General features: G+C 48.9%; 1 protein-coding gene across 1 annotated transcript in view; it reads right to left on the bottom strand.

Moving 5' to 3' along the window:
* The window catches only part of ACER3 (alkaline ceramidase 3), a 57,494-nt gene that overhangs the window by 6,360 nt on the left and 28,176 nt on the right, over window positions 1–22,958 (bottom strand). Inside the window, exons 2-10 of the mRNA XM_048493237.1 lie at window positions 18,116–18,226; window positions 15,130–15,182; window positions 12,746–12,798; window positions 10,721–10,802; window positions 9,542–9,577; window positions 6,542–6,600; window positions 3,641–3,742; window positions 2,175–2,279; window positions 29–76 (exon numbers count right to left, since the gene is read on the bottom strand). Coding sequence (XP_048349194.1) covers window positions 29–76; window positions 2,175–2,279; window positions 3,641–3,742; window positions 6,542–6,600; window positions 9,542–9,577; window positions 10,721–10,802; window positions 12,746–12,798; window positions 15,130–15,182; window positions 18,116–18,226 — 649 coding nt within the window. The remainder of the gene's footprint in view (window positions 1–28; window positions 77–2,174; window positions 2,280–3,640; window positions 3,743–6,541; window positions 6,601–9,541; window positions 9,578–10,720; window positions 10,803–12,745; window positions 12,799–15,129; window positions 15,183–18,115; window positions 18,227–22,958) is intronic.

The following is a 22,958-nucleotide window of genomic DNA, read 5'->3' as shown; positions in this document are numbered from 1 at the left end:
GAGGAATTCCTCCTCAGACAGCCAGATTTCACCTTGTAGCCGATACTTGTGTAAAGCTGCCTCCCTCGAGTACAAGCTGGAAAGGGAAGGAGGAAACATTAAGTTGCGCAAATTTGGGTGGATCAGCTTCGAGTTGGCAAGACGATAACGCTACTGTTTTACATAGCTGGAGGGCACTGCTAGAACCTGGCAGGTCACCAAAGGCATCTGGTGAACCACAACAGAAGTTACAGAGGCCTACAGACCTGGCAATATTGATGGGCTCTTTGCTACGGGCACATCAACAGGCAGGGAACCCCTGAAACCAACCACTGAGAACAGAACATGCCTTAACCCTTAGAAGGAATGAGGGTGGGCGGGCAAGTTCTTGGTAGGAGGTTTGGATTTATGCCCCACCTTTCTCTCCTGTAAGGAGACTCAAGGTGGCTTACAAGCTCCTCTCCCTTCCTCTCCCCACAACAGACACCTTGTGAGGTAGGTGGGACTGAGAGTTAGGAGAGAACTGTGACTAGCCCAAGGTCACCCAGCAGGAATGTAGGAGTGTGGAAACACATCTGGTTAACGAGATAAGCCTCTGCCTCTCAGGTGGAGGAGCGGGGAATCAAACCTGATTCTCCAGATTAGAATCCACCTCTTAACCACCATACCACACATTTTGGAGGGGGGGTGCCATAAAGTCACAACTGACCAACGGCAGCCCCTCCACGCCATGACCCTTAGAGGTCTCCCATCTGAATACTAGCCAGAGTTAGTCTGGAATAGTATCAGCTGACAAATCACTAACTGGATATCCCTGAGAGCCGGCGTGGTATAGCGGTTAAGTGGTGGACTCTAATCTGAGGATCCAGGTTTGTTTCCCTGCTCCCAGCAGGAATGTAGGAGTGTGGAAACACATCTGGTTAACGAGATAAGCCTCTGCCACTCAGGTGGCGGAGTGGGGAATCAAACCCGGTTCTCCAGATTAGAATCCGCCTGCTCTTAACGGCTACACCACGCTGGCTCCAAGAGACTTTCAACATGTAAGCCCTGCTGACGTGAAGTTTATACTGACACACTTGCCTATGTTTATTTATATCCCACTTTTCTTGCCAGCTTCATTTATTTAATTTATTGATAATTTGATTTATAGGCTGCCCTTCCCCATAGATGGGTTCAGGGCGGCTTGCTACAGTGGGATTACAATTAAAACAGACCCATTACGATCAACCTACGATGGCACCTCAAAAACCAATAACTAGCTAAGGGACAAAGGAATTTAAGGGGAAAGGGAGGGGAAAGAGAGGCCATCCATGTCAGACACCGCTGCTGCCCTTCGACCCAAGGCCTGGTGGGCTCAAAGAAGTTGGGACTCAAAAGAAGAAGAGTTGGTTTTTATACCCCGCTTTTCTCTACTGTAAGAAGTCTCAGAGCGGCTGACAGCCCACCTTCCTGTCTCCCGTTCTTCTCGTTCCATTTCTCAAGGGGGGAAGAAGAAGAAGAAGAAGAAGAAGAAGAAGAAGAAGAAGAAGAAGAAGAAGAAGAAGAAGAAGAAGAAGAAGAAGAAGGAGAAGGAGAAGAAGAAGAAGGAGAAGAAGGAGGAGAAGGAGAAGGAGAAGGAGAAGAAGAAGGAGAAGAAGAAGAGGAAGAGGAAGAAGAGGAGGAGGAGGAGGAGGAGGAGTTTGGATTTATATCCCCCCTTTCTCTCTTGTAGGATACTCAAAGGGGCTTAATTTCTGTGCCCTGGGCAGGTTTCTCCTTTTGTCCGTCTGGAGACCTGGGCATCTGGTTTGTTCCTTTAAAACCAACCCTCTAAATAAATAAAGAAGAAGAAGAAGAGTTTGGATTTATATCCCCCCTTTCTCTCCTGCAGGAGACTCAAAGGGGCTTATAATCTCCTTGCCCTTCCCCCCTCACAACAAACACCCTGTGAGGTAGGTGGGGCTGAGAGAGCTCCGAAGAACTGTGACTAGCCCAAGGTCACCCAGCTGGCGTGTGTGGGAGTGCACAGGCTAATCTGAATTCCCCAGAGAAGCCTCCACAGCTCAGGCGGCAGAGCGGGGAATCAAACCCGCTTCCTCCAGATTAGATACACGAGCTCTTCACCTCCTACGCCGCTGCTACTGAAGTAGGGAAGACAGTCAGGTTGCTGACACGGAGCAAGGGAGGGATATAACCGGAAGGAAAAGCCATCCCACCTGAACAATATATGCAGATAGGAGCCGAGGCCTGTCAAGATATGCCACCAGGCGTGGAACTGAGTCAGGGCGCCCACTCCTGCAGGCAGCCGTTTACGCAGCCCTCTATGGAAACAAAAGAAGAATATGGTTAGCTTCCTCTCACAGCCTTCAAGCAGCGACTGGACGATGAACACCTGCCCGGGATGGTTGGGGCTGATCTTGCATTGACCAGGGGGCTGGAACAGATGGCCCGTATGGCCCCTTCCAGCTCTATCAACTTTTCACCCTATCCCCCCCCCCCCAACGCGTTTTGTTTACAAACTTTTCACACTAGAAATGACTCTCGCTAGGACCGCCGCGAGGTTTGCCGCGAAGGAACTTTGGCAAGCTGCAAACAAGGATGCTTAAAAGCAAACAGACGAACAGCGGCGCAAGGCAAAGCTGTGATATGGCCACTTTTGGGCTGACCCAGTCCCCCGTTCTGCACGGCACGAAGCTTCCTTAGAAACTCAGAATGAATCACTCAAGGCAAGTCTGGCATACATCGAATGGAGACGGACGTTGCACGGATCAATTGGTTCCTCTTGCCCGTCGCTTGCAGCAATTCGTCCCCCCACCCCCCAATCATTCGGTTGTAAAAAAGGAACCTGAATTTTACATCATTTCTTGAAACACTAGATCAGGGGTCGGGAACCTTTTCCCCTCAAAGAGCCATTTGGCTCCCCCTCCCCTGCTCCCCCCCCCCCCCCACTCGCTCGCTCGCCCCCCCCTCCGCTCCCCCGCCCACTTGCTCGCTCGCGCCCCCCCCCCGCCCGCTCACACACCCCACGCCTGCAGGGCAGGCATAGATGGGCCCGGCGGCTCGGCCCTGCTCCGCGCAGGGCGGGTTGAAGAGGGGCCCGGCGGCTCGGCCTTGCCGGCCGCCGGGCGATTGATCCGCCCGCCCTGCTCCGCGCAGGGCTTGTTGAAGAGGGGCCCGGCGGCTCGGCCTTGCCGGCCGCCGGGCGATTGATCCGCCCGCCCTGCTCCTCGCAGGGCGGGTGAAGAGGGGGCCCGCGGCTCGGCTCCTGGAGCCACAGAACAGCGGCGGAAGAGCCGCATGCGGCTCGCGAGCCGCGGGTTCCCGACCCCTGCACTAGATGCTTCTTTTTGCCTGCGACCCTCGGGTTGCTTGAACGAGATTCCAGTCTAGTGGCAACTTAAAAGACCCACAGGATTTATAGAGTGTGGCAGAGACTTTGGTAGATGGAGACTCTTGTCTGCCGAAGTAGAATTGTCTCTCAAAAGCTCCTACCTCCCAAATCTAGCTGGTCTTTAAAGTGCTGCTAGACTCGAATCTTGTTCTATTGCAGCCGACCAAGACAGCAACCCACCTGAATCAAATCACAGAATCACAGAGCTGGAAGAGACCCCAAGGGCCCTTCACCCCCAAATGCAAAGCCGCAAGGAAGACACAGACACACACGCCGACACGTTCAACTCACCTCAGACTGTCGCAGAAAATATTGTCTATGTTCCAGAAAAAAAATCCCATTAAAAATAATGTCAGAGACGTATAGCCCAAACCCCTAAGCCAGGGGTATACCCTAGAGAAAGGAAGAGGAAAAGGAAAGTGTGTGAGTACACCAAAGTGCTTGTGTCGCTGGTAAATTAAAACACACGTGATTTCAGCTTGTTCCCACTCTGCCCTCATGAGTGGGTCGCTCTCTCCTCTCTTCCCTTCACATCGAGGCCCGGTTGGAAATAAACTCCCACTTGAGATAAAACAGAAATTCAGCCATTGAGCATTAGCTGGTTCTCTCCCCTCCAACTATTGGTTGTACGCCGCCCAGAGCCCTTTGGGGAGGGGGCAGTATATTAAATCCGATAAACAAACAAACAAACAAACAAACAAACAAACAAACAAACAAACAAACAAACAAACAATGTAAGTGGGATTTGAAACATGGATTCAGTTCCACTTTAGAATCCTGGCAGCTAATTCCCTTTTATCTGGCCAGATCTGGATAGCCCAGAAGTTAAGCAGGGCCAGTCTTGGTTAGTATTGAGTTGGGAGACCACTGAGGAAGCCCAGGGTTACTTTGCAGAGGCAGGCAATGGCAAACGACCTCTGCATGTGTAACCCCCATGCTCAGAATGAGCTGACTCAGAAAGGGGTGGAGACTCAAAGCAGCAGGAGGCTGAACAGCTCATATAGTTTGGAGGAGACAAGGCTACCAGACTCGGACCTTGGTTTGTATAAGCCTTTAACACCTTGTTAAGGTAACTGCAATGTTGTTGGGAAGGGAGTTGTTTATTTTTGCTATGTTTTAAATGTTGGAGTTTATTGTTTCAGGGTTTCTTTTTGTGGTTGTAATGGGTGAGAGTTCTCCTGGAAACCTTCATCATGTTGAATCCTGTTCACCGAGCCCTTGGAGTCTTCAGGAGCCAACCCACTTGCAAAGAAGAATTGGACTTGGCAAATATCAGAAGACTGTAACTAGAAGGGAAATGAAACCTGAACAGGACCTTGAAGTGTGACGTTAAATGTTGATGTTTGATGTTAAGAAAGTAAACCATTTTGTTTTAAAAATTTGTTGTTGCAAACTCATTCCAAGTTCTGCCCCACAGAACCCACAGATAGAGGTTACACATGCGCTTTGCCCTGACCTGGATGGCCCAGGCAAGCTCGATCTCATCAGATCTCAGAAGCTGAACAAGATTGGCACTGGTTTGTATTTGGATGGGAGACCACCAAGGAAGTCCAGGGTTTGCAGAGGCAGGCAATGGCAAACCACCTCTGTAGATAAATACACAGTGCAAAAGTGTTTTTTTTCTTCTGGACAGCAAATAAAGGACAGAGAAGTTATAATTCGGACAGGTGGGAATCAACCCTCAATCTGGGCTAACAGGATAGAAGGGGAAAGAAATCTCAAAGGAAATCGTATCTTGATGGCCGTGTGCCATGACGGTGTGTGTGGTCAAAACAACTGCTGCCAATATTGTCAGAACATGTGTGAATGTTTAGATGAGCAAAATCTAAATGACAGCTGGACCCTCCTGCTACCAGGTGCCGTGTGCAGATTAGTACCGAGTGCACAGCTTGTACCGTGTGCAAACCTGATAAGGTGAGGGCACCTGATTGGTACCACTTTTGTATATAGTTAGCACAGACTGCAGTGTGAGGTGTGCCTGAAAACACCTGTGGTCTGGCGAAGCCCTTTGTCAGTAGATAGCAATAAACAGAACTGCACTGGTGACTGTGTGTCTGTCAGTTCTTGTCTACATTGCGTCCTGCAAGGTGGTCTACTCCGAGTAAATCCGCAGCTTCAACAAATACGTGCAGTGGACAGCGGCTACATAATCGCACCAACCCAAACACCGGACATAAGCCCGGCAGCAGTTTAAGTTCAATGTATAGAAAACCGTTAGAAAAATGCGCTCTTCTCACGTGAAGCCACGTTGAAAACATTATTAATTTAGAAAATGCTTATGCCTTCTTTGGAGAGGGGATCGAGGCGCCTTACGGCACAGGCATATCAGGGGGAAATGGCAAAAGCCGGCCTGGGCACCGGGGGGGAGGGGGAGCGGGTCGCTCGGAGGCAGCAGGTGACCTAGGTTCCCCACTACTGAGCCCCACCCCTCGACTTCCTCCAGGCCAGATCCCTGAGCCCGGATCCCTGAGCCCAGGTGACCAAGAGGCATGTGCCCAGGGACACAGGAGACCCCATGTCCCTATAGGCCGCACGCCTCTGCCTGATGGCTAATAAAATACAAAATATTCAACACAGCCCTGTTCAAAATAAAGCCATGAAAGGCTGTGTAGGGAGGACTGTTTTAGCTCAGTCCTTAAAAGAAAGCAAGGTAGGTGTCAGGTGAGCCTCAAGGGGCAAGGGGCTCCTGCAGGCGAGGGCCCACTACTGGAAAAGCCCTGTAGAGGAGGAGGAGTGGAGTTTGGATTTATATCCCCCCTTTCTCTCCTGCAGGAGACTCAAAGGGGTTGACAATCTCCTTGCCCTTCCCCCCTCACAACAAACACCCTGTGAGGTGGGTGGGGCTGAGAGAGCTCCGAGAAGCTGTGACTAGCCCAAGGTCACCCAGCTGGCGTGTGTGGGAGTGTACAGGCTAATCTGAATCCCCCAGATAAGCCTCCACAGCTCAGGCGGCAGAGCGGGGAATCAAACCTGGTTCCTCCCGATTAGATACACGAGCTCTTAACCTCCTATGCCACTGCTGCTCTGTAGGTGTTTGACCCCCCCACCCCCCCATCCCAGCTCCCTGCTGGACTTCTGGTGCCCAGAGGAGGATCTCATCCAGCAGGTTAGACAAGGGGAGCGGAGGCGGTCCTCCAAGTACAGGTCAGCCAACGAAAGGCAAGCGTGGCGCATCACATCGGTCCTACTTACCACAACACCATATATACAGAGCGTAGAACTATCACTGTCACCAGCGTCCCATACATAATCTGCAGGATGAGGGGGAAAAAAAAAACAGAGCCCCATTTTCAGTCAATTAGGCAAATGCTCAGCTTCTTGCAGAAAAAGCACCTTGAAGAAGAAAATGGATGCTGACTATAAAGGCGGCTCATTGTTGCTAAGAAATCTGAATTATCTGTGACCAACAAGCCCCCCACCCCTCGAGACAGGGGTCAGAGAAGTTGGGTTGACGTGGAAGGGGGATGAAAGATAAGTGTGGAAATGTGGTCGCTTTGGTCCCTTGCAACTGGAAGAGCTGCGCGTGCGTCACCTTTAGATCGTGGGTCTGAAGAATCTTGCCGAATGGTCCCTGATCCTCCTAACTGGCTTTTATTGTGCTGAAGAAGAAGAAGAAGAAGAAGAAGAAGAAGAAGAAGAAGAAGAAGAAGAAGAAGAAGAAGAAGAAGAAGAAGAAGAAGGAGGAGAAGGAGGAGGAGGAGGAGGAGGAGGGGGGGAGGAGGAGGAGAAGGAGGAAGAAGAAGAGGAGGAGGAGGGAGGAGGAGGAGGAGAAGAAGGAGAGAAGGAGAAAGAAAGGAGGGGAAGGAGAGGAAGGAAGGAGAGAAGAAGGAGGAGGAGGAAGAGCGGATTTATATCCCCCCTTTCTCTCCTGCAAGGAGACTCAAAGGGGCTTACAATCTCCTTTCCCTCCCCTTCCCCCCACAACAAGCACCCTGTGAGGTAAAAGGTGGAACTGAGAGAGCTCCGAATAGCTGTGACTAGCCCAAGGTCACTCAGCTGGCATGTGTTGGAGTGCACAGGCTAATCTGGTTCAGCAGATAAGCCTCCACAGCTCAAGCGGCAGAGCAGGGAATCAAACCCGGTTCTCTAGATTAGAGTCCACCTGCTCTTACCCGCTACACCACGCTTGCAAACCACCTCTGAACATCTCTTGCCTGGAAAGCCCTGCAGGTAAATTGAAGTTGCCTGCGACCTGCAACACTCCCCTCCCGCCGACTGCCCCCTTGGCCAATGCGCACCATCCACTACCCCGGGGAGTCCAGGAGACTGCGGCACCAAAGATTTCCTTGCTTGGGCTCCCCTGCTACGCAGAGGAAGGCTACGGCAAACCACCTCCGAATGTCTCTCGCCTTGAAAACCCAACAAGGTCACCGTGATTTGGCTGTGACTTGACAGCGCCACAGGTAGTTCTGCTCAGTAAGAAATGGAAAATGTGCAGCGGCAGCTCCTCCTGCTCTTCTAGGTGTTTTGATGGGGGAGCTTTTGAACTGTTTACTCAGGCTTAGCAGTGGCTCTGCTGGGGCAGAGGTCTTTCACAGCACCTGTTGCCTGGTCCTTTTTAATTGGAGGTACCAGGCATAGAACCTGGGACCTTCTGCGTGCCAGGCAGATGCTCTACCACTCAACCACCAGTCCTCTCTATGGCTCTCCAGGGTCTCCAGTAGATGGTCTTTCCCATCACCCACAGCCTGGTCCTTTTAACTGGAGACAGTGGAACCCTTTTGCATGCAAAGCAGAGACTCCACTGGATGACACAGCTCTCCCCCTGGCAGCCCCAGTGGCTGGGATTTTCCCTTCCTGCAAGAACAGACCGTCTTTCTTCCTTCTCATTTTCTAACTCATTCTGAATCAACTTCCCTTCTACTTATTGGGCGGCGGGGAGGGGGGGAGAGACTCAAAATCGGGCTGCAGGTGAATAACATCATGGCATGAAGGCAGATTTGGCAAGCTGGCAGCAATTTGCCCCCAGGTTTTCATCCAAAATTAGAAGCCGCTCCTGCTGGCAAACGCCAGGCAGCTTCCAACCCTTGCTTGCAGCTCTGTGTTTTTATGAGTGTGTCCTGAACAGGCTATAATTAACTTACCTGGAAAACACCCAAGCTGGGAAAATGCCCTGCCTATTATCCCCAGGTTTAATTTTGGGGGGGGGGGGAGGGAGAGGGCATCAGCAGACATGACCAGAATCCCAATTGCCTGATTTTCTTTTTTAAGTATTAAAAAAAAATTTCAGGATCCTGGCTGACTTTTTGATACTTTGCCACGACCGTCTAAGGCAAGTGAGGACGACGACCGCTCCGCCCTCGCAAGAGAGAGATGCAAATCCACAACTTTCTCCAAGTCTTCCAAACAGACTTGAATTCTAATCAACGCCTTTTGATGCTCGGTTGAGGCTAGAAATGAGTGCGTGCTCTCCAAACTCGTCTTCGATGGACGTCTGAACAAGAGAAGAGTTTGGATTTATGCCCCACCTTTCTCTCCTGTAAGGAGACTCAAGGTGGCTTACAAGCTTCTTTTCCCTTCCTCTCCCCACAACGGACACCTGGTGAGGCAGGCAGGGCTGGGGGAGTTCTGAACAAACTGTGACTAGCCCTAGCAGGACTGCAGGAGTGCGGAAACACATCTGGTTCACCAGATAAGCCTCTGCCACTCAGGTGGAGGAGCGGGGAATCAAACCTGGTTCTCCAGATTAGAATCCACCTCTTAACCATCACACCACACATTTTGGAGGGGGGTGCCATAAAGTCACAACTGATCAATGGCAGCCTCTCCATGCCATGACCCTTAGAGGTCTCCCATCTGAATACTAGCCAGAGTTAGTTTGGAATAGTATCAGCTGACAAATCACTAACTGGATATCCCTGAGAGCCGGCGTGGTATAGCGGTTAAGTGGTGGACTCTAATCTGAGGATCCAAGTTTGTTTCCCTGCTCCTCGGCAGGGAACGATCCTTGGCTGGACGATCTTGGGCCAGTCCCAGTTCTCTCAGAACTCTCTCAGTCCCACCAACCTCACAAGGGGTCTGTTGCGGGGAGGGGAAGTGCTTGCAAGCAGTTTTTCCTTAAAGGTACAGAAAAGAGGGGGTATAAACACCAACTCTACTTCTGCCCCCAGGCACAGATTTCTGTCGGAAATGACCCACACTTACAATTGAATGGCAAACAGTGTTTAAAACTTAGAAGGGGAAAGTGGTTACCTGATGAAACAGCGGCTGTTTCCAGTTTAGGTAAACCTATAAATAAAGGCAAAAAGAAGTATTAGGTATAAAATGGGTCTTATCGGCTCTAATTGGGGTGTGTGTGTGTGTGCGTGTGTGATTGAACTGCATGAAGAGAGCTGTTAAGTGGCCAGATTGGAAGTGTGGGGCTGGGAAACCCCCCCCTCCCCCAAAAGGAAAGCCCAGAGTCATGGCTATGGAGTTCAGCCAGGCGGATGCTCTTTCCTACCTCTTCATCCTCCTCCATCTCTCCTCCTCTGGTTCAGAGGACTAGATGAGACCTCCCCACCCAGGTCACTGGGAGTGACAGGGACCACAGTGGACACTATTCCTACATTCTGGACTTGATTTTTGGCACTCCTGCCAAGGAGGCCACAAAGGGTCACAAGGGATCCTCTAAAACACTGTTCCCCCAAGGTGCCCTCCTTCAACAGAAGGGCCTCTAAAGCATGCTTTGCTCAGTGGTGCGACGGGAGTGGGGTGGGACCCATCACAGCGGATACCATCAATACTAGAACCAGGGGGCATACATTGAAAATGATGGGGGGAAGAATTAGGACTAATAAAAGGAAACACTTCTTCACACAACGTGTGATTGGTGTTTGGAATATGCTGCCACAGGAGGTGGTGACGGCCACTAACCTGGATAGCTTTAAAAGGGGCTTGGACAGATTTATGGAGGAGAAGTCGATCTATGGCTCCCAATCCCAATCTCCCAATCTTGATCCTCCTTGATCTGAGTCTGCAAATGCCTTAACATACCAGGTGATCGGGAGCAACAGCCGCAGAAGGCCATTCCTTTCACATCCTGCATGTGAGCTCCCAAAGGCACCTGGTGGGCCACTGGGAGTAGCAGAGAGCTAGACTAGAGAGACTCTGGTCTGATCCAGCTGGCTTGTTCTTATGTTCTTAATATGATGAGGCGCGTTTGAAATATCGACTGGGCAGACCAGTTGTGGCCCTCTACGCCTGGCACAGTGAGAACGGGGTTCTTCTTCTGAACACTCTGCGGAACTGGAATGGACCAATCCCCACCCACGAAAAGGCTCATCTTAGGCCAGGGGAATCCAACCCTGGCGCCCCAGGTATTCATGGACTAGGATTCCCATCGGTCCCTGCCAGCATGGGACTTAACCTTCACCGAATGGAACTGCTTACTATGGTGACGCTAATGCTGTAGGCCACTAGTAGAAATAGCAGCGGATAATTGACGGTGTTCTTGTACTTGAAGCACTCATATCTGAAAGACAAAAGGTGATGAGATCCGAGAGAAAGAAATTAGCCAGGCCCAGTTGGCCCTCCCAGCAAGGGAGGAGGAAAAAGGTCTACATGTTTGCAGCTGCCTCGGTGGAATTTGTGAAAACTGGGAAGGGCACCACTGGCCAAACAGCTATGGTTGGTTCTGTATTCTTTCCAAAGCCGGGCAAATCCATTGGACCAAAGCAGGGGCAAGTGAGGCAACAGAAGAAGAAGAAGAAGAGTTTGGATTTATACCCCATCTTTCTCTCCTGTAAGGAGATTCAAGGTGGCTTACAAGCTCCTTTCCCTTCCTCTCCCCACAACAGACACCTGGTGAGATAGGTGGGGCTGAGAGAGTTCAGAGAGAACTGTGACTAGCCAAGATCACCCAGCAGGAATGTAGCAGTGCAGAAACACATCTGATTCGCCAGATAAGCCTCTGCCACTCAGGTGGAGGATTGGGGAATCCAACCCAGTTCTCCAGATTAGAATTCACCTGCTCTTAACCACTACACCATGCTAGCATTTAGAATGAATGCTTCTAAATTTCAGCTCTCTTCTCTCCCAATAACAGCTAACGAACTCTGCCACCCCAATTTTCAGTGGTATAAATTATGTCAACTGGACATCTGAATGGACTGACTGCAAGGAAGAATTAGTAAGCAGGGGAAGGATTAACCATGCAAATGAACCTGTCCTGCACTGCATTAAAATAACGTTATGAAGTTGAGGAAGACACCCTCCATTCGCCTCCAGATGGGTAGGTTTATAACAGTGGTGGCGAACCTATGTAGCCGCGAAGATTGCCAGAAGGTGGCACTCAGAGCCCTCTCTGTGGGCACGTGCAAACAGAGTGTCCCACACACACATCTAGGCTGGCCTGGGCCGCTGGGCTCGATTATTAGCATTAAACTAAGACCTAGTTAGGGAGCAGCAGTGGCGTAGGAGGTTAAGAGCTCGTGTATCTGATCTGGAGGAACCGGGTTTGATTCCCAGCTCTGCCGCCTGAGCTGTGGAGGCTTATCTGGGAATTCAGATTAGCCTGTACACTCCCACACATGCCAGTTGGGTGACCTTGGGCTAGTCACAGCTTCTCAGAGCTCTCTCAGCCCCACCTACCTCACAGGGTGTTTGTTGTGAGGGGGGAAGGGCAAGGAGATTGTAAGCCCCTTTGAGTCTCCTGCAGGAGAGAAAGGGGGGATATAAATCCAAACTCTTCTTCTTCTTCTAGTTTTGGGAAAGCAGTGTACGTAACCCTGTTAACCACTGTTAAACCCCACTGATTAAACCCCACTGATTTTCATGCGAAGAACTAAAGCACGATCCTTTACCTAGGAGTAAGCTCGGTTGCTGGCAATTGGGCTTGCTTCTGAGTAAACCCTCCTAGGGTCGTGATTCACCCATTGGAAGAATTGCACAGTTGCTTCAAAGCAAAGCCACCGACTACCACCAAGCTTACTCCTGAGTAACGCACGCTTCGGAGCCAACCATTTTTTTCTAAACTAAAACCTAAGTATTCAGGTTAAATTGCCATGTTGGCACTTTGCGATAAATAAGTGGGTTTTGGGTTGCAATTTGGGCACTCGGTCTCGAAAAGGTTCCCCATCACTCGTTTATAATGACATGCAGTAGCAGGAAACAGGACCTAGGCCCCTTCCGCATATGTAGAATAATGCACTTTCAATCCACTTTGCAGCTGAATTTTACTGTGTAGAATAGCAACATCCACTTGCAAACAATTGTGGAAGTGGATTGAAAGTGCATTATTCTGCATGTGCGGAAGAGGCCCTAGTCTGGTCCTATTGTTGAGAAGGTCTCGAGTTCGTGGCCGTCCCTCACGTGAAGAGAGTTTTCCGCTCTCTCCACCTCCCTCCCTTCCTCGCTTTGATCTAAACAAGACGCCGCATCCTCAGATATTAAAAAAGAAATCCAGCAAATACTTACAGGCAGTAGAGAAACATGCAACAACTATATATCATGGGCAGCTCGTCCAACAGCTACAAAAGAAGGGGGGAAAAGACACCGAATGTATCAACACACAATTCCATCTATGGAGGATTACGGCAACCAGGAAGGTAAGAATATCAGACGAGCCCTGCTGGATCGGACAAGAGGTCCACCAAGTCCAGCATCCTGCCTCACACAGTAGCCAACCAGTTCCTTTGGTGGTCCAACAGCAGGGCATGGCCGAGATCTTCCCATGATAACAGCACAAGAAGAACCCTGCTGGATCAGACCAGCGAAGGTTCGTTGCAGCAAGATTTCTGGCACGGATGTATTTCCTGAGCCCCATTTTTTATTTTCCCCATGGCAAGCAAGACCAGTTCTACCACGATTTTAATCTTGCTTTGCTGATGGAACGGGCAGATTGCCAGTGAGCACAGCTTTGCCCCAGGCATCTTCCTTCTGCCCACCGCCAGCGTTCCGCTCCCACTGCCATCCATGCCTTCCCTCTCGCCCCCCCGCCTTCCATGCTGCCAGCTTCTTCAAGTGAAAGAAAAGAAGCTCACTCGCAAGGGTTTAGCCAAAACACACCAACCTCAGCCTTCTATGGATATATCGAGACATCAACAAGTAACAGAGAGTGCTTGGAAATAACAAGCCTCTCTGTGCTCCTGGAGCAACAGCAGCAACAGGGAGTCTGGGGGGCGGGGAGAGAGAGAATATTGGCACTAACCCATGGTCCCCTTCTTCAGCAGTCTGTAGTCCAGGGAATTGTTTTGTTCTTTCATTTGGGGGGGGTATTATATTTGGAAAAGTAATATCCATAAAAGTGCAGTTTAAAAACTAAGCCAGCAATCTTGACAAATGAGTTTAATGAGATCTGTGCCTTTAAGAATAAGTGCCTTTAAGATCTGTGCCTTTAAGAATAAATTGATGGGTGGAGTTAAGAGAACCAGGTTGGGGTAGTTCTCTGCAGAAAAACTGCACACCCTGGAGGGAGTGCCTCCTCGCATGAAAACAGAGAAATGCAAAGAGAAGAAGAAGAGTTTGGATTTATATCCCCCCTTTCTCTCCTGTAGGAGACTCAAAGGGGCTTACAGTCTCCTTGCCCTTCCCCCCTCACAACAAACACCCTGTGAGGTGGGTGGGGCTGAGAGAGCTCCGAGAAGCTGTGACTAGCCCAAGGTCACCCAGCTGGCATGTGTGGGAGTGTACAGGCTAATCTGAATTCCCCAGATAAGCCTCCACAACTCAAGCGGCAGAGCTGGGAATCAAACACGGTTCCTCCAGATCAGAATGCACCTACTCTTAGCCACTGCTCTTAGCCACTACGCCACTGCTGCTCCTGCGCAGAGAGCCCACTGCAAGCTCACTGCGCAGAGAAGAATCCTGAGGCAAGTGTTCCATGCGTAGTGGGCTTTTGTCCATTTGCTCTACCTCTACATCTGGCTGGCCTCCACTAGGGCCAGGGCTTTTACAGCCCTGGCCCCGCTTTGGTGGCTCCCTAGGGAGACCAGGGCCCTGCGGGATCTACAAGCTTTCCGCAGGGCCTGTAAAACAGACCTGTTCCACCAGGCATTTGGCCAGCAGGTTGATCGAAACCCCATACGATCTAGGCCTCCAGTGCGCAACAGACACCTTGTGAGGTAGGTGGGGGTGAGAGAGTTCAGAGAGAACTGGAACTAACCCAAGGTCACCCAGCAGGCTTCATGTGGAAAAGTGGGGGAAATGAAATCAGTTCTCCAAATTAGAGTCTGCTGCTCTTAATCATTATGCCATACTGCAGATTGGGAGTGGGTGGTGTTGGAAGATGTTGAGACAGAGCGAATGATTTTATGGCTAAAGCAGGGGTAGGGAACCTGCGGCTCTCCAGATGTTCAGGAACTACAATTCCCATCAGCCCCTACCAGCATGGCCAATTGGCCATGCTGACAAACTGATAGGAATTAGCGGTTCCTGACCGGAAGCACTGAGGTTACGCCTGGAAACTAAGCACTGAAGATCTGAACCAGAGGACTTCTTGATTTGCAGCTCTGCCTCTAAGCCACCATTCTCCAACAAGCCCTGGACATATCTGCACTCGGTCAAGTTCAAGTTTCAAAAGTATTCTCCCTCCTATCTCCCACAAATTGTCCGTAGCCTTCATTTTTAGATTTACTTATCCTCGGTTAGTCAAGCCTAGTTTTCAAAACCTGGACCTGGAATGTGGTACCACTGCACAAAATCGTCTTTAACATCGGCAGTACTATTGTTTTCCGCATAATTGTCTAAGCAGACACTTATTTGTCTTCGCCTGACAGTAAACAAGGAAAAAACAACCCCAGAATGGTGCACCCAAGCAAAGCCAACCCTGAAAACACTATAAATGATGAAGGAAAACTGACCTGCATTTCATACTTCAGGGTCATGTGAAAGCACCACGATCCCAAACCCACAGCTGAAAGCAAGAAACATATGAAGGGAAGAGATACCGTGTTACAGGCGGGAACAGCAGCAGATGCCCTGTCTCCACACCATTGGCCTCCTGGCGAGCGAAGATTACCAGAGGCTGAGGGTGCGCCATTTGTACGCGAGCATGCCTTCCCCAAAAAATCTACACATACTTTAGTTCAGCCTGAAAATGCAGGCTGGAAAAGCGGCCTGTTCACTTTTGGCTGGAAGGGGGCCTGGTGGGAACTACGCAGTCGAAAGTATAGACCCTGTGAGCCCCAAGGACCTCCACAGAATGTAGGTTTACCAGGCCACTTTCAGTCTCAAGTGAACAGACCATTTTTTCCAGCCTTCACTTTCAGGCTGAACTAAAATGTAATATGTGATATGTATGTAAATAGTGAGGACATAAGCGCCACACCGAAGCGTGGTAGGCTCAGCCTTCGCCTCTGCATTCTGATGCCCCAACCAACGGCCTTTCGTTGAGAACTGCTAATGCTGTGAGTGGGCTGTGCGAAGGGATCCACCAAATTTCTGCTCCATGCCCTGCCATGCGCAGCCTTTACATCCCTTCCACATCCGTGCCCCTTACACCACCTGCAGCATCTGGTGACCCGAGAATTTCATGAAGACTAAGAAACAATCCAGTGCCTTCGGTGGGCAGAGAGCAGAGTGTGATTTGATAAATTTATGGACAGATTTATGGGCTCGGACAGATTGATGGAGGAGAAGTCGATTCATGGCTACCAATCTTGATCCTCTTTGATCTGAGGTTGCAAAGGCCTTAACAGTCCAGGTGCTCGGGAGCAACAGCCACAGAAGGCCATTGCTTTCACCTCCTGCAGGTAGAGCTCCCAAAAAAGGCACCTGTGAGTTAGGCCACGCCGCGAGTAACCAGAGAGCTGGACTAGATGGACTCCTGAGTGCTGATCCAGCTGGCTAACCGATTCTTATGTTTCTTAAGGCCCTTGCCTTTCTTCACATCCTGCATGCTTGAGCTCCCAAAAAGGCACCTGGTGAGCCTGCAGGGTAGCAGAAACTGGAGCGAATGGACTCTGGTCTGATCCAGCAGGCTAGTTCTTATGTATGTTCATAAGGCCACTGCTGCATCCTGCATGGCGAGCTCCCAAAGAGCACCTGGTAGGCCACTGGGAGTAGCAGAAACTAGACTAGATGGACTCTGGTCACAGAGTCCGGCAGGCTGGATTCTTATGTTCTCAGAGCCACTGCTTTCACATCCTGCATGCTGACTCTTAAAAGGCACCCTGGTGGGCCACTGGGGGTATGAGAGGAAACTAGACTAGACTGGACTCTGGTGAAGTGTGAGCTAGTTCTGCCTGCTGCTTAAGGCCATTAGCTCCACCTCCTGCACTTGAGCTCCCAAAGGCACCTGGTGGGCCACTGCGAGTAGCAGAGAGCTGGACTAGATGGACTCTGGTCTGATCCAGCTGGCTTGTTTCTTATGTTCTTAAATAGGTCAACAAAATGATTTTATCCGTCTGTATTGAGCCACATTATGATAAATGTAGTTTAGCCTTTGTACGGGAAGAACTTGTACCCCATGATTAATTCTAGGCAAGCATGCAAAATTATCCATTATAATATCATATGATTGCTGAAGTAGTCAGCATACGAAAACGTGCTCTTTCCACGGAACAAGTTTTGGAGGGATATGGACGAATGAAATCCTTTATTTTCTGCTCTACTCAGCAGTCCAAGACAGATTGGATTGCAACCAGACGAACACTCAATTCTTCGGGACTTTTATGATACGGAGCAATGCAGGGACTCCGGGCATAGCTTGGTAGCAATGCCCAACGTTCCCACGGCAGTTATGCTGAGACTCTTTGATGTAATCTGATTTATATAACATTGAATTTTGTTGACCTATTTATTAAATTATACCTTGCTCGTTGTAGGGCTAATGGTTGGCCTGTATAGCAGCATGGGAGGAGACGTCTGAGGGGGGATATGATTGAAGTCTATAAAATTATGCATGGAGTAGAAAATGTTGACAGAGACACATTTTTCTCTCTTTCCCACAATACTAGAACCAGGGGGCATACACTGAAAATGCTGGGGGGAAGAATTAGGACTAATAAAAGGAAACACTTCTTCGTGCAACGTGTGATTGGTGTTTGGAATATGCTGGCACAGGAGGTGGTGATGGCCGCTAACCTGGATAGCTTTAAAAAGGGTTTGGACATATTTATGGAGGAGAAGTCGATCTATGGCTACCAATCTTGATCTGAGATTGCAAATGCCTTAGCATACCAGGTGCTCAGGAGCAGCAGCAGCAGCAGGCCATTGCTTTCACATCCTGCACGTGAGCTCCCAAAGGCACCTGGTGGGCCACTGCAAGTAGCAGAGTGCTGGACTAGATGGACTCTGGTCTGATCCAGCAGGCTAGTTCTTATGTTCTTATGGGTATGGTGATTTTGCATTTGTTTTCCTTTTGCCACTGTACCCCTTATTGTCTATTTGGATTTGTTAATGAGTCACACAGAAGCGTTCCCAGATGGGGGCCCAACAACTTGAAGTCACACCCGCTAGGTTGCTTAGCTCAAGGCAAGAATTTCTTCCAACGTCTCACAAACAATAAGCAGTTTGAGTCACATTGGTCCAGCTGGAATGCTGGGGGCTCAAAACACACACCTAGGCTCATTCCGCACATGCAGAATAATGCACTTTCAAACTGCTTTCAGTGCTCTTTGAAGCTGTGCAGAATAGCAAAATCCACTTGCAAACAGTTGTGAAAGTGGTTTGAAAATGCATTATTTTGCGTGTGCGGAAGGGGCCCTAGTTTTCTATGTCCTTGTTGTACGGCTCCAATGCCCGGAGGAGTAATGGTGGGGGTAGAACGATCCATCATTTGACCACTGAGAGATTATTTGAACTCCCCATCCGCCCAAAGATTTAATTTTAAATTTTCCCACTCACCCGTGAGGCAGACATAAGCAGCGATGTACCGTTTTTCAAGGCCATCTTTATAACTCTGAATTGCACCGTAGATTGGAGGTAGAATGAAAATCAGGTTGCTGATGGTATTCCCTGCCAAGAAGAAGACATGGTGAGAGGGATTATAAGCCCTGGCCGAACTAGAAATGAACTAGAACAAATTTTTCAAGAGGACGATGTTCTACCCCATTTATTCCGAGTTCACAGCTTTGATTTACTCCAAGTTTCTACAGCATGGTGGAAAGACACAAAATAACATTCAGTAAACTTTAGCAAATATTTCTCTTGAAACCTAGGAGAAGAGAAAGCTAAGCTAAGGTCCCTTCCGCACATGTAGAAAATTGCACTTTTAATCCACTTTCACAATAGTTTGCAAGTGGATTTTGCTATTCCACACAGTAAAATCCAGCGCAAAGTGAATTGAAAGTGGATTGAAAATGCATTATTCTGCATGTGCGGAAGGGGCCTAAGCTAACAGTGATCTGTGTATTGTCAAAGGTGTACTGTCAAAGGTGATCTGTGTATTGTCAAAGGTCAAACCCATGGCAATTGTGGGTTTTCCGGGCTATGCATCCACAGCCTGTTGGCTTTTGCTCCTAACATTTTGCCCCTTCTATGGCTGGTATCTTCCGAGGCACATCATGGTAAGATGCGTTTCTCTCTGTGACACTATGCCTCGGAGAGAGAAACGCATTTTACTGTGACATGGCTTTGAAGACGCCAGCCATAGATGCACGTAAAACCTTAGGAGCAGATCACAACCAGATCACAACCATACAGCCTGGCAAACCCACAACAGCCACTATCAATAATCTGACCAGCAATTCTAATTTTGTGCAGGTTTCTTATGGGGACTATAAATGGTCAAAAGGGGTCTCAGAGTGGACTCAAACAAAAAATTCTCAGTAGTTGTTGGCCAATTGGACAGTTTTTCCCCACTATGGTCAGAAAAATTCCTTGTGTATCACAAAAAGCACCCATTTATCTCTGTGGCAAACTTTTCTTCCTTATCCGAATTTATACACAAACACACACAAATATTCCGAAATGGTCTGAAGTCATAAAACCCAATCAAAATCCCTTAATAGACTAATTGGTGTTCTGGAAACTAAGAACCAAGACAAGAACAAATTCTTTTGCCAAGTGTTATCCCCCAAGTCCATGAATACTCAAGACACACATTGAAAGAAATGATGGCCTGTCGAAGGCTTCCACGGCCGGATTCAACTGGTTCTGGTGGGTTTTCTGGGCTATGTGGCCGTGGTCTGGTGGATTTTGTTCCTAACGTTTCGCCTGCATCTGTGGCTGGCATCTTCAGAGGTGTATCACAGAGAAAAGTCTGTTTCACACTGTGTCTAAGTGAGAAGGGAAAGTTTAGTGGGGTATATTGTCCATGTCCCAGGGTGGGGAACCAATCATTAACTGTTTGGGTGGAACTTGCTATGCAAAGGTGTGGTTGAGTGCATTGTATTGCGGGTGGGGTTATCAGTTCATTTTTTAAGTACTGGGAGCCAAGCTTTGCTAATTTTTAACGTCTCTTCTTTCTTATTGAAGTTGTCCTGGTGTTTGTGAATTTCAATGGCCTCCCTGTGCAGTCTGACATAGTAAGCTTCTGAATTGTCCAGAGTTTCAGTGTTCTCAAATAAAATATTATGTCCAGTTTTGTTTAGCACATGTTCTGCAACTGCAGATTTTTTCAGGATGGCTGTTAAGCCGACAGTTGTCTTTTAGGTGGTTCCTTTAATAGCGGGGTCTGAATGCTGCATTTTGTGGTTCCTATGTAGACCTTTCCACAGCTACAGGGTATGCGATATACTCCTACAGAAGTGAGGGGGTCTCTCTTGTCCTTTGCTGAGCGTAGTATTTCTGTATTTTCCTGGTGGGTTTGAAGATGGTCTGTAGGTAGCTTTTTCATCAGTTTCCCTATTTGATCTGTAATTCCCTTGATGTATGGAAGAAATATGGTAGACTATCTTAATGATTGGTTCCCCACCCTGGGACATGGACAATATACCACACTAAACTTTCCCCTCTCACTTAGACACAGTGTGAAACAGACTTTTCTCTGTGATACACCTCTGAAGATGCCAGCCACAGATGCAGGTGAAACGTTAGGAACAAAATCCACCAGACCACGGCCACACAGCCCGGAAAACCCACCAGAGCCAAATGATGGGTTATCTGACTAAGAGAAGAGCTACTCAATTGAAGGTGGGCACAATTTAGAATTTGAGCCAAGACAAAGAAGAGATCAACGGGAAGCTGTTGTTTGAAACTAAAGTCCCTTCGCACATGCAGAATAATGCACTTTCAATCCACTTTCCATGCACTTTGCAGCTGGATTTTACAGTGCGGAATAGCAAAATCCACTTGCAAACAATTGTGGAAATGGATTGAAGGTGCATTTTTCTGCCTAAGGAGCAGAAGTGGCGTAGGAGGTTAAGAGGTTGTGTATCTAATCCGGAGGAACCGGGTTTGATTCCCAGCTCTGCCGCCTGAGCTGTGGAGGCTTATCTGGGGGATTCAGATTAGCCTGTACACTCCCCCACACACCAGCTGGGTGACCTTGGGCTAGTCACAGCTTCTCGGAGCTCTCTCAGCCCCACCCACCTCACAGGGTGTTTGTTGTGAGGGGGGAAGGGCAAGGAGATTGTCAGCCCCTTTCAGTCTCCTGCAGGAGAGAAAGGGGGGGGGGGATATAAATCCAAACTCTTCTTCTCTCTTTTAAGTGACAGTCCTCCAAAAACTGAAAGAGAACAATCATGTTCCCCCCAGACTCATCTTCTCCAGACTAAACATTCCCAAGTCCTTCAACCTATCCTTGTGGGGCTTGGTCTCCGGGCCCCAAATCTCCCTCGTTGCTCTCCTCGGTACCCGCTCCACATCCTTTTTGAAGTGAGGCCTCCAGAACTGTACACCGTACTTCAGGTGCGGCCGGACCAATGTCAAGTGTGCCGGGTAGCTCTATCGCTATTACTGATGGCCAGGAATTCCTACCACTGGAAAACATTCAGTAATCAGCCGAAACCACGACTGCTCTCCCTCTATAAAAGCGTCCCACGTTACACTCTTTGTAACACCCGGTGGCTACACTGTTCACGGAAGACACCTACACAAGAACACAATGTTATCACACATCAGCTATTGCAGAAGGAATATGCTATTGCAGAAGGAATATGTTTGGAATATGCTGCCACAGGAGGTGGTGATGGCCACTAACCTGGATAGCTTTAAAAAGGGCTTGGACAGATTTATGGAGGAGAAGTTGATCTATGGCTACCAATCTTGATCCTCCTTGATCTCAGATTGCAAATGCCTCAGCAGACCAGGTGCTCAGGAGCAGCAGCAGCAGCAGCAGAAGGCCATTGCTTTCACATCCTGCATGTGAGCTCCCAAAGGCACCTGGTGGGCCATTGCGAGTAGCAGAATGCTGGACTAGATGGATTCTGGTCTGGTCCAGCAAGCTAGTTCTTATGTTCTTAAGGAAGGCCAGCAAATGCCACAACTGCTTAACAGAGGTGAAAAAAATTCAACCGAAAGAGAATTCTAGATATTGCATCGAGAGGTGAGGAATCCTGGAAACGCCAAGGGCCTAATTATTCCAGGTATTACTTTTGCTCTTCAAATTACTTGTTAAGGAGACACTAATGAAAGGAGTTTTGCCACCTGAAATCTCACACCCTAGAAATCTTGCCAGACTTTTAAGGCGCGACTGGACTCAAATCTTGCTCTTCCACTTCAGACCAACACAGCAACCCACTTCGAAACCTTCTTTAAAAGGCATTTTACTGCGCATTCCCCATCTATTGCTATTTTTACTATCAAATTCCAGGTAAAGACTCGGTGCGCAACAGAGGTGTAGCATTAGCTTAGCCTTAGGATAACGTCGGAGACACGGCTTGGCTTCTGAGATTTTACATGATCTAGCTAAGCGTGGGCCATTCAGGTGAGGGTGCACATTCAAGAGATGGCGAACTGTCAAAGCTTTCACAGCCAGAATCAACTAGCTGTTGTAATTTTCCGACTGCGTAGCCATGGTCTGGTACTTGTCGCTCCTAACGTTTTGCCTGCATCGAAGGCTGGCATCCTCAGAGGTACGTCACGGTGAGACCACAGAGAGACATACCACGCATCTTGCTGTGACATGCTAGCCACAGATGTGGACGAAACATCAGGAGCAAAAACTTCCAGACCACGACCACACAGCCTGGAAAACCCACAAGTTTCTGGTCACGAAAGCCTTCAACAATACACCAAGCAAGCCATGGTTTAGGACAGTGGTGGCGAACCTTTGGCACTCCAGATGTTATAGACTACAATTCCCATCAGCCCCTGCCAGCATGGCCAATTGTTCATGCTGGCAGAGGCTGATGGGAATTGTAGTCCATAACATCTGGAGTGCCAAAGGTTCGCCACCACGGGTTTAGGAGAAGAAGAAAAGAGTGTGGATTATTTATTTATTTATTTATTTATTTATTCATTCATTCATTCATTCACTCACTCACATTTTTATCCTGCCCTGACTGGAAAGGCTCATTCATTCATTCATTCATTCATTCATTCATTCATTCATTCATTCGTGGACTACAAATCCCATCAGCCCCTGCCAGCATGGCCAATTGGCCATGCTGGTAGGGGCTGATGGGAATTGTAGTCCACGAACATCTGGAGAGTCGCAGGTTGCAGGCCCCTGGAGCCACTTGCCTGGTTTGATCTCTGTCCTGACACCTTCATCAGTTCAGACGTTTTCTCCTTTCCTACATGGCACAGACTTCCCTGAAGGCACTGCTACATGGCGACAGCTACTGCCTGTCAATTCTGGACA

Source organism: Sphaerodactylus townsendi, linkage group LG04 (genome assembly GCF_021028975.2).
Source record: "Sphaerodactylus townsendi isolate TG3544 linkage group LG04, MPM_Stown_v2.3, whole genome shotgun sequence".
Classification (NCBI taxonomy): domain Eukaryota; kingdom Metazoa; phylum Chordata; class Lepidosauria; order Squamata; family Sphaerodactylidae; genus Sphaerodactylus; species Sphaerodactylus townsendi.
The sequence above is the reverse complement of the archived record's forward strand: the minus strand, read 5'-3'. Positions and strand labels throughout refer to the sequence as shown.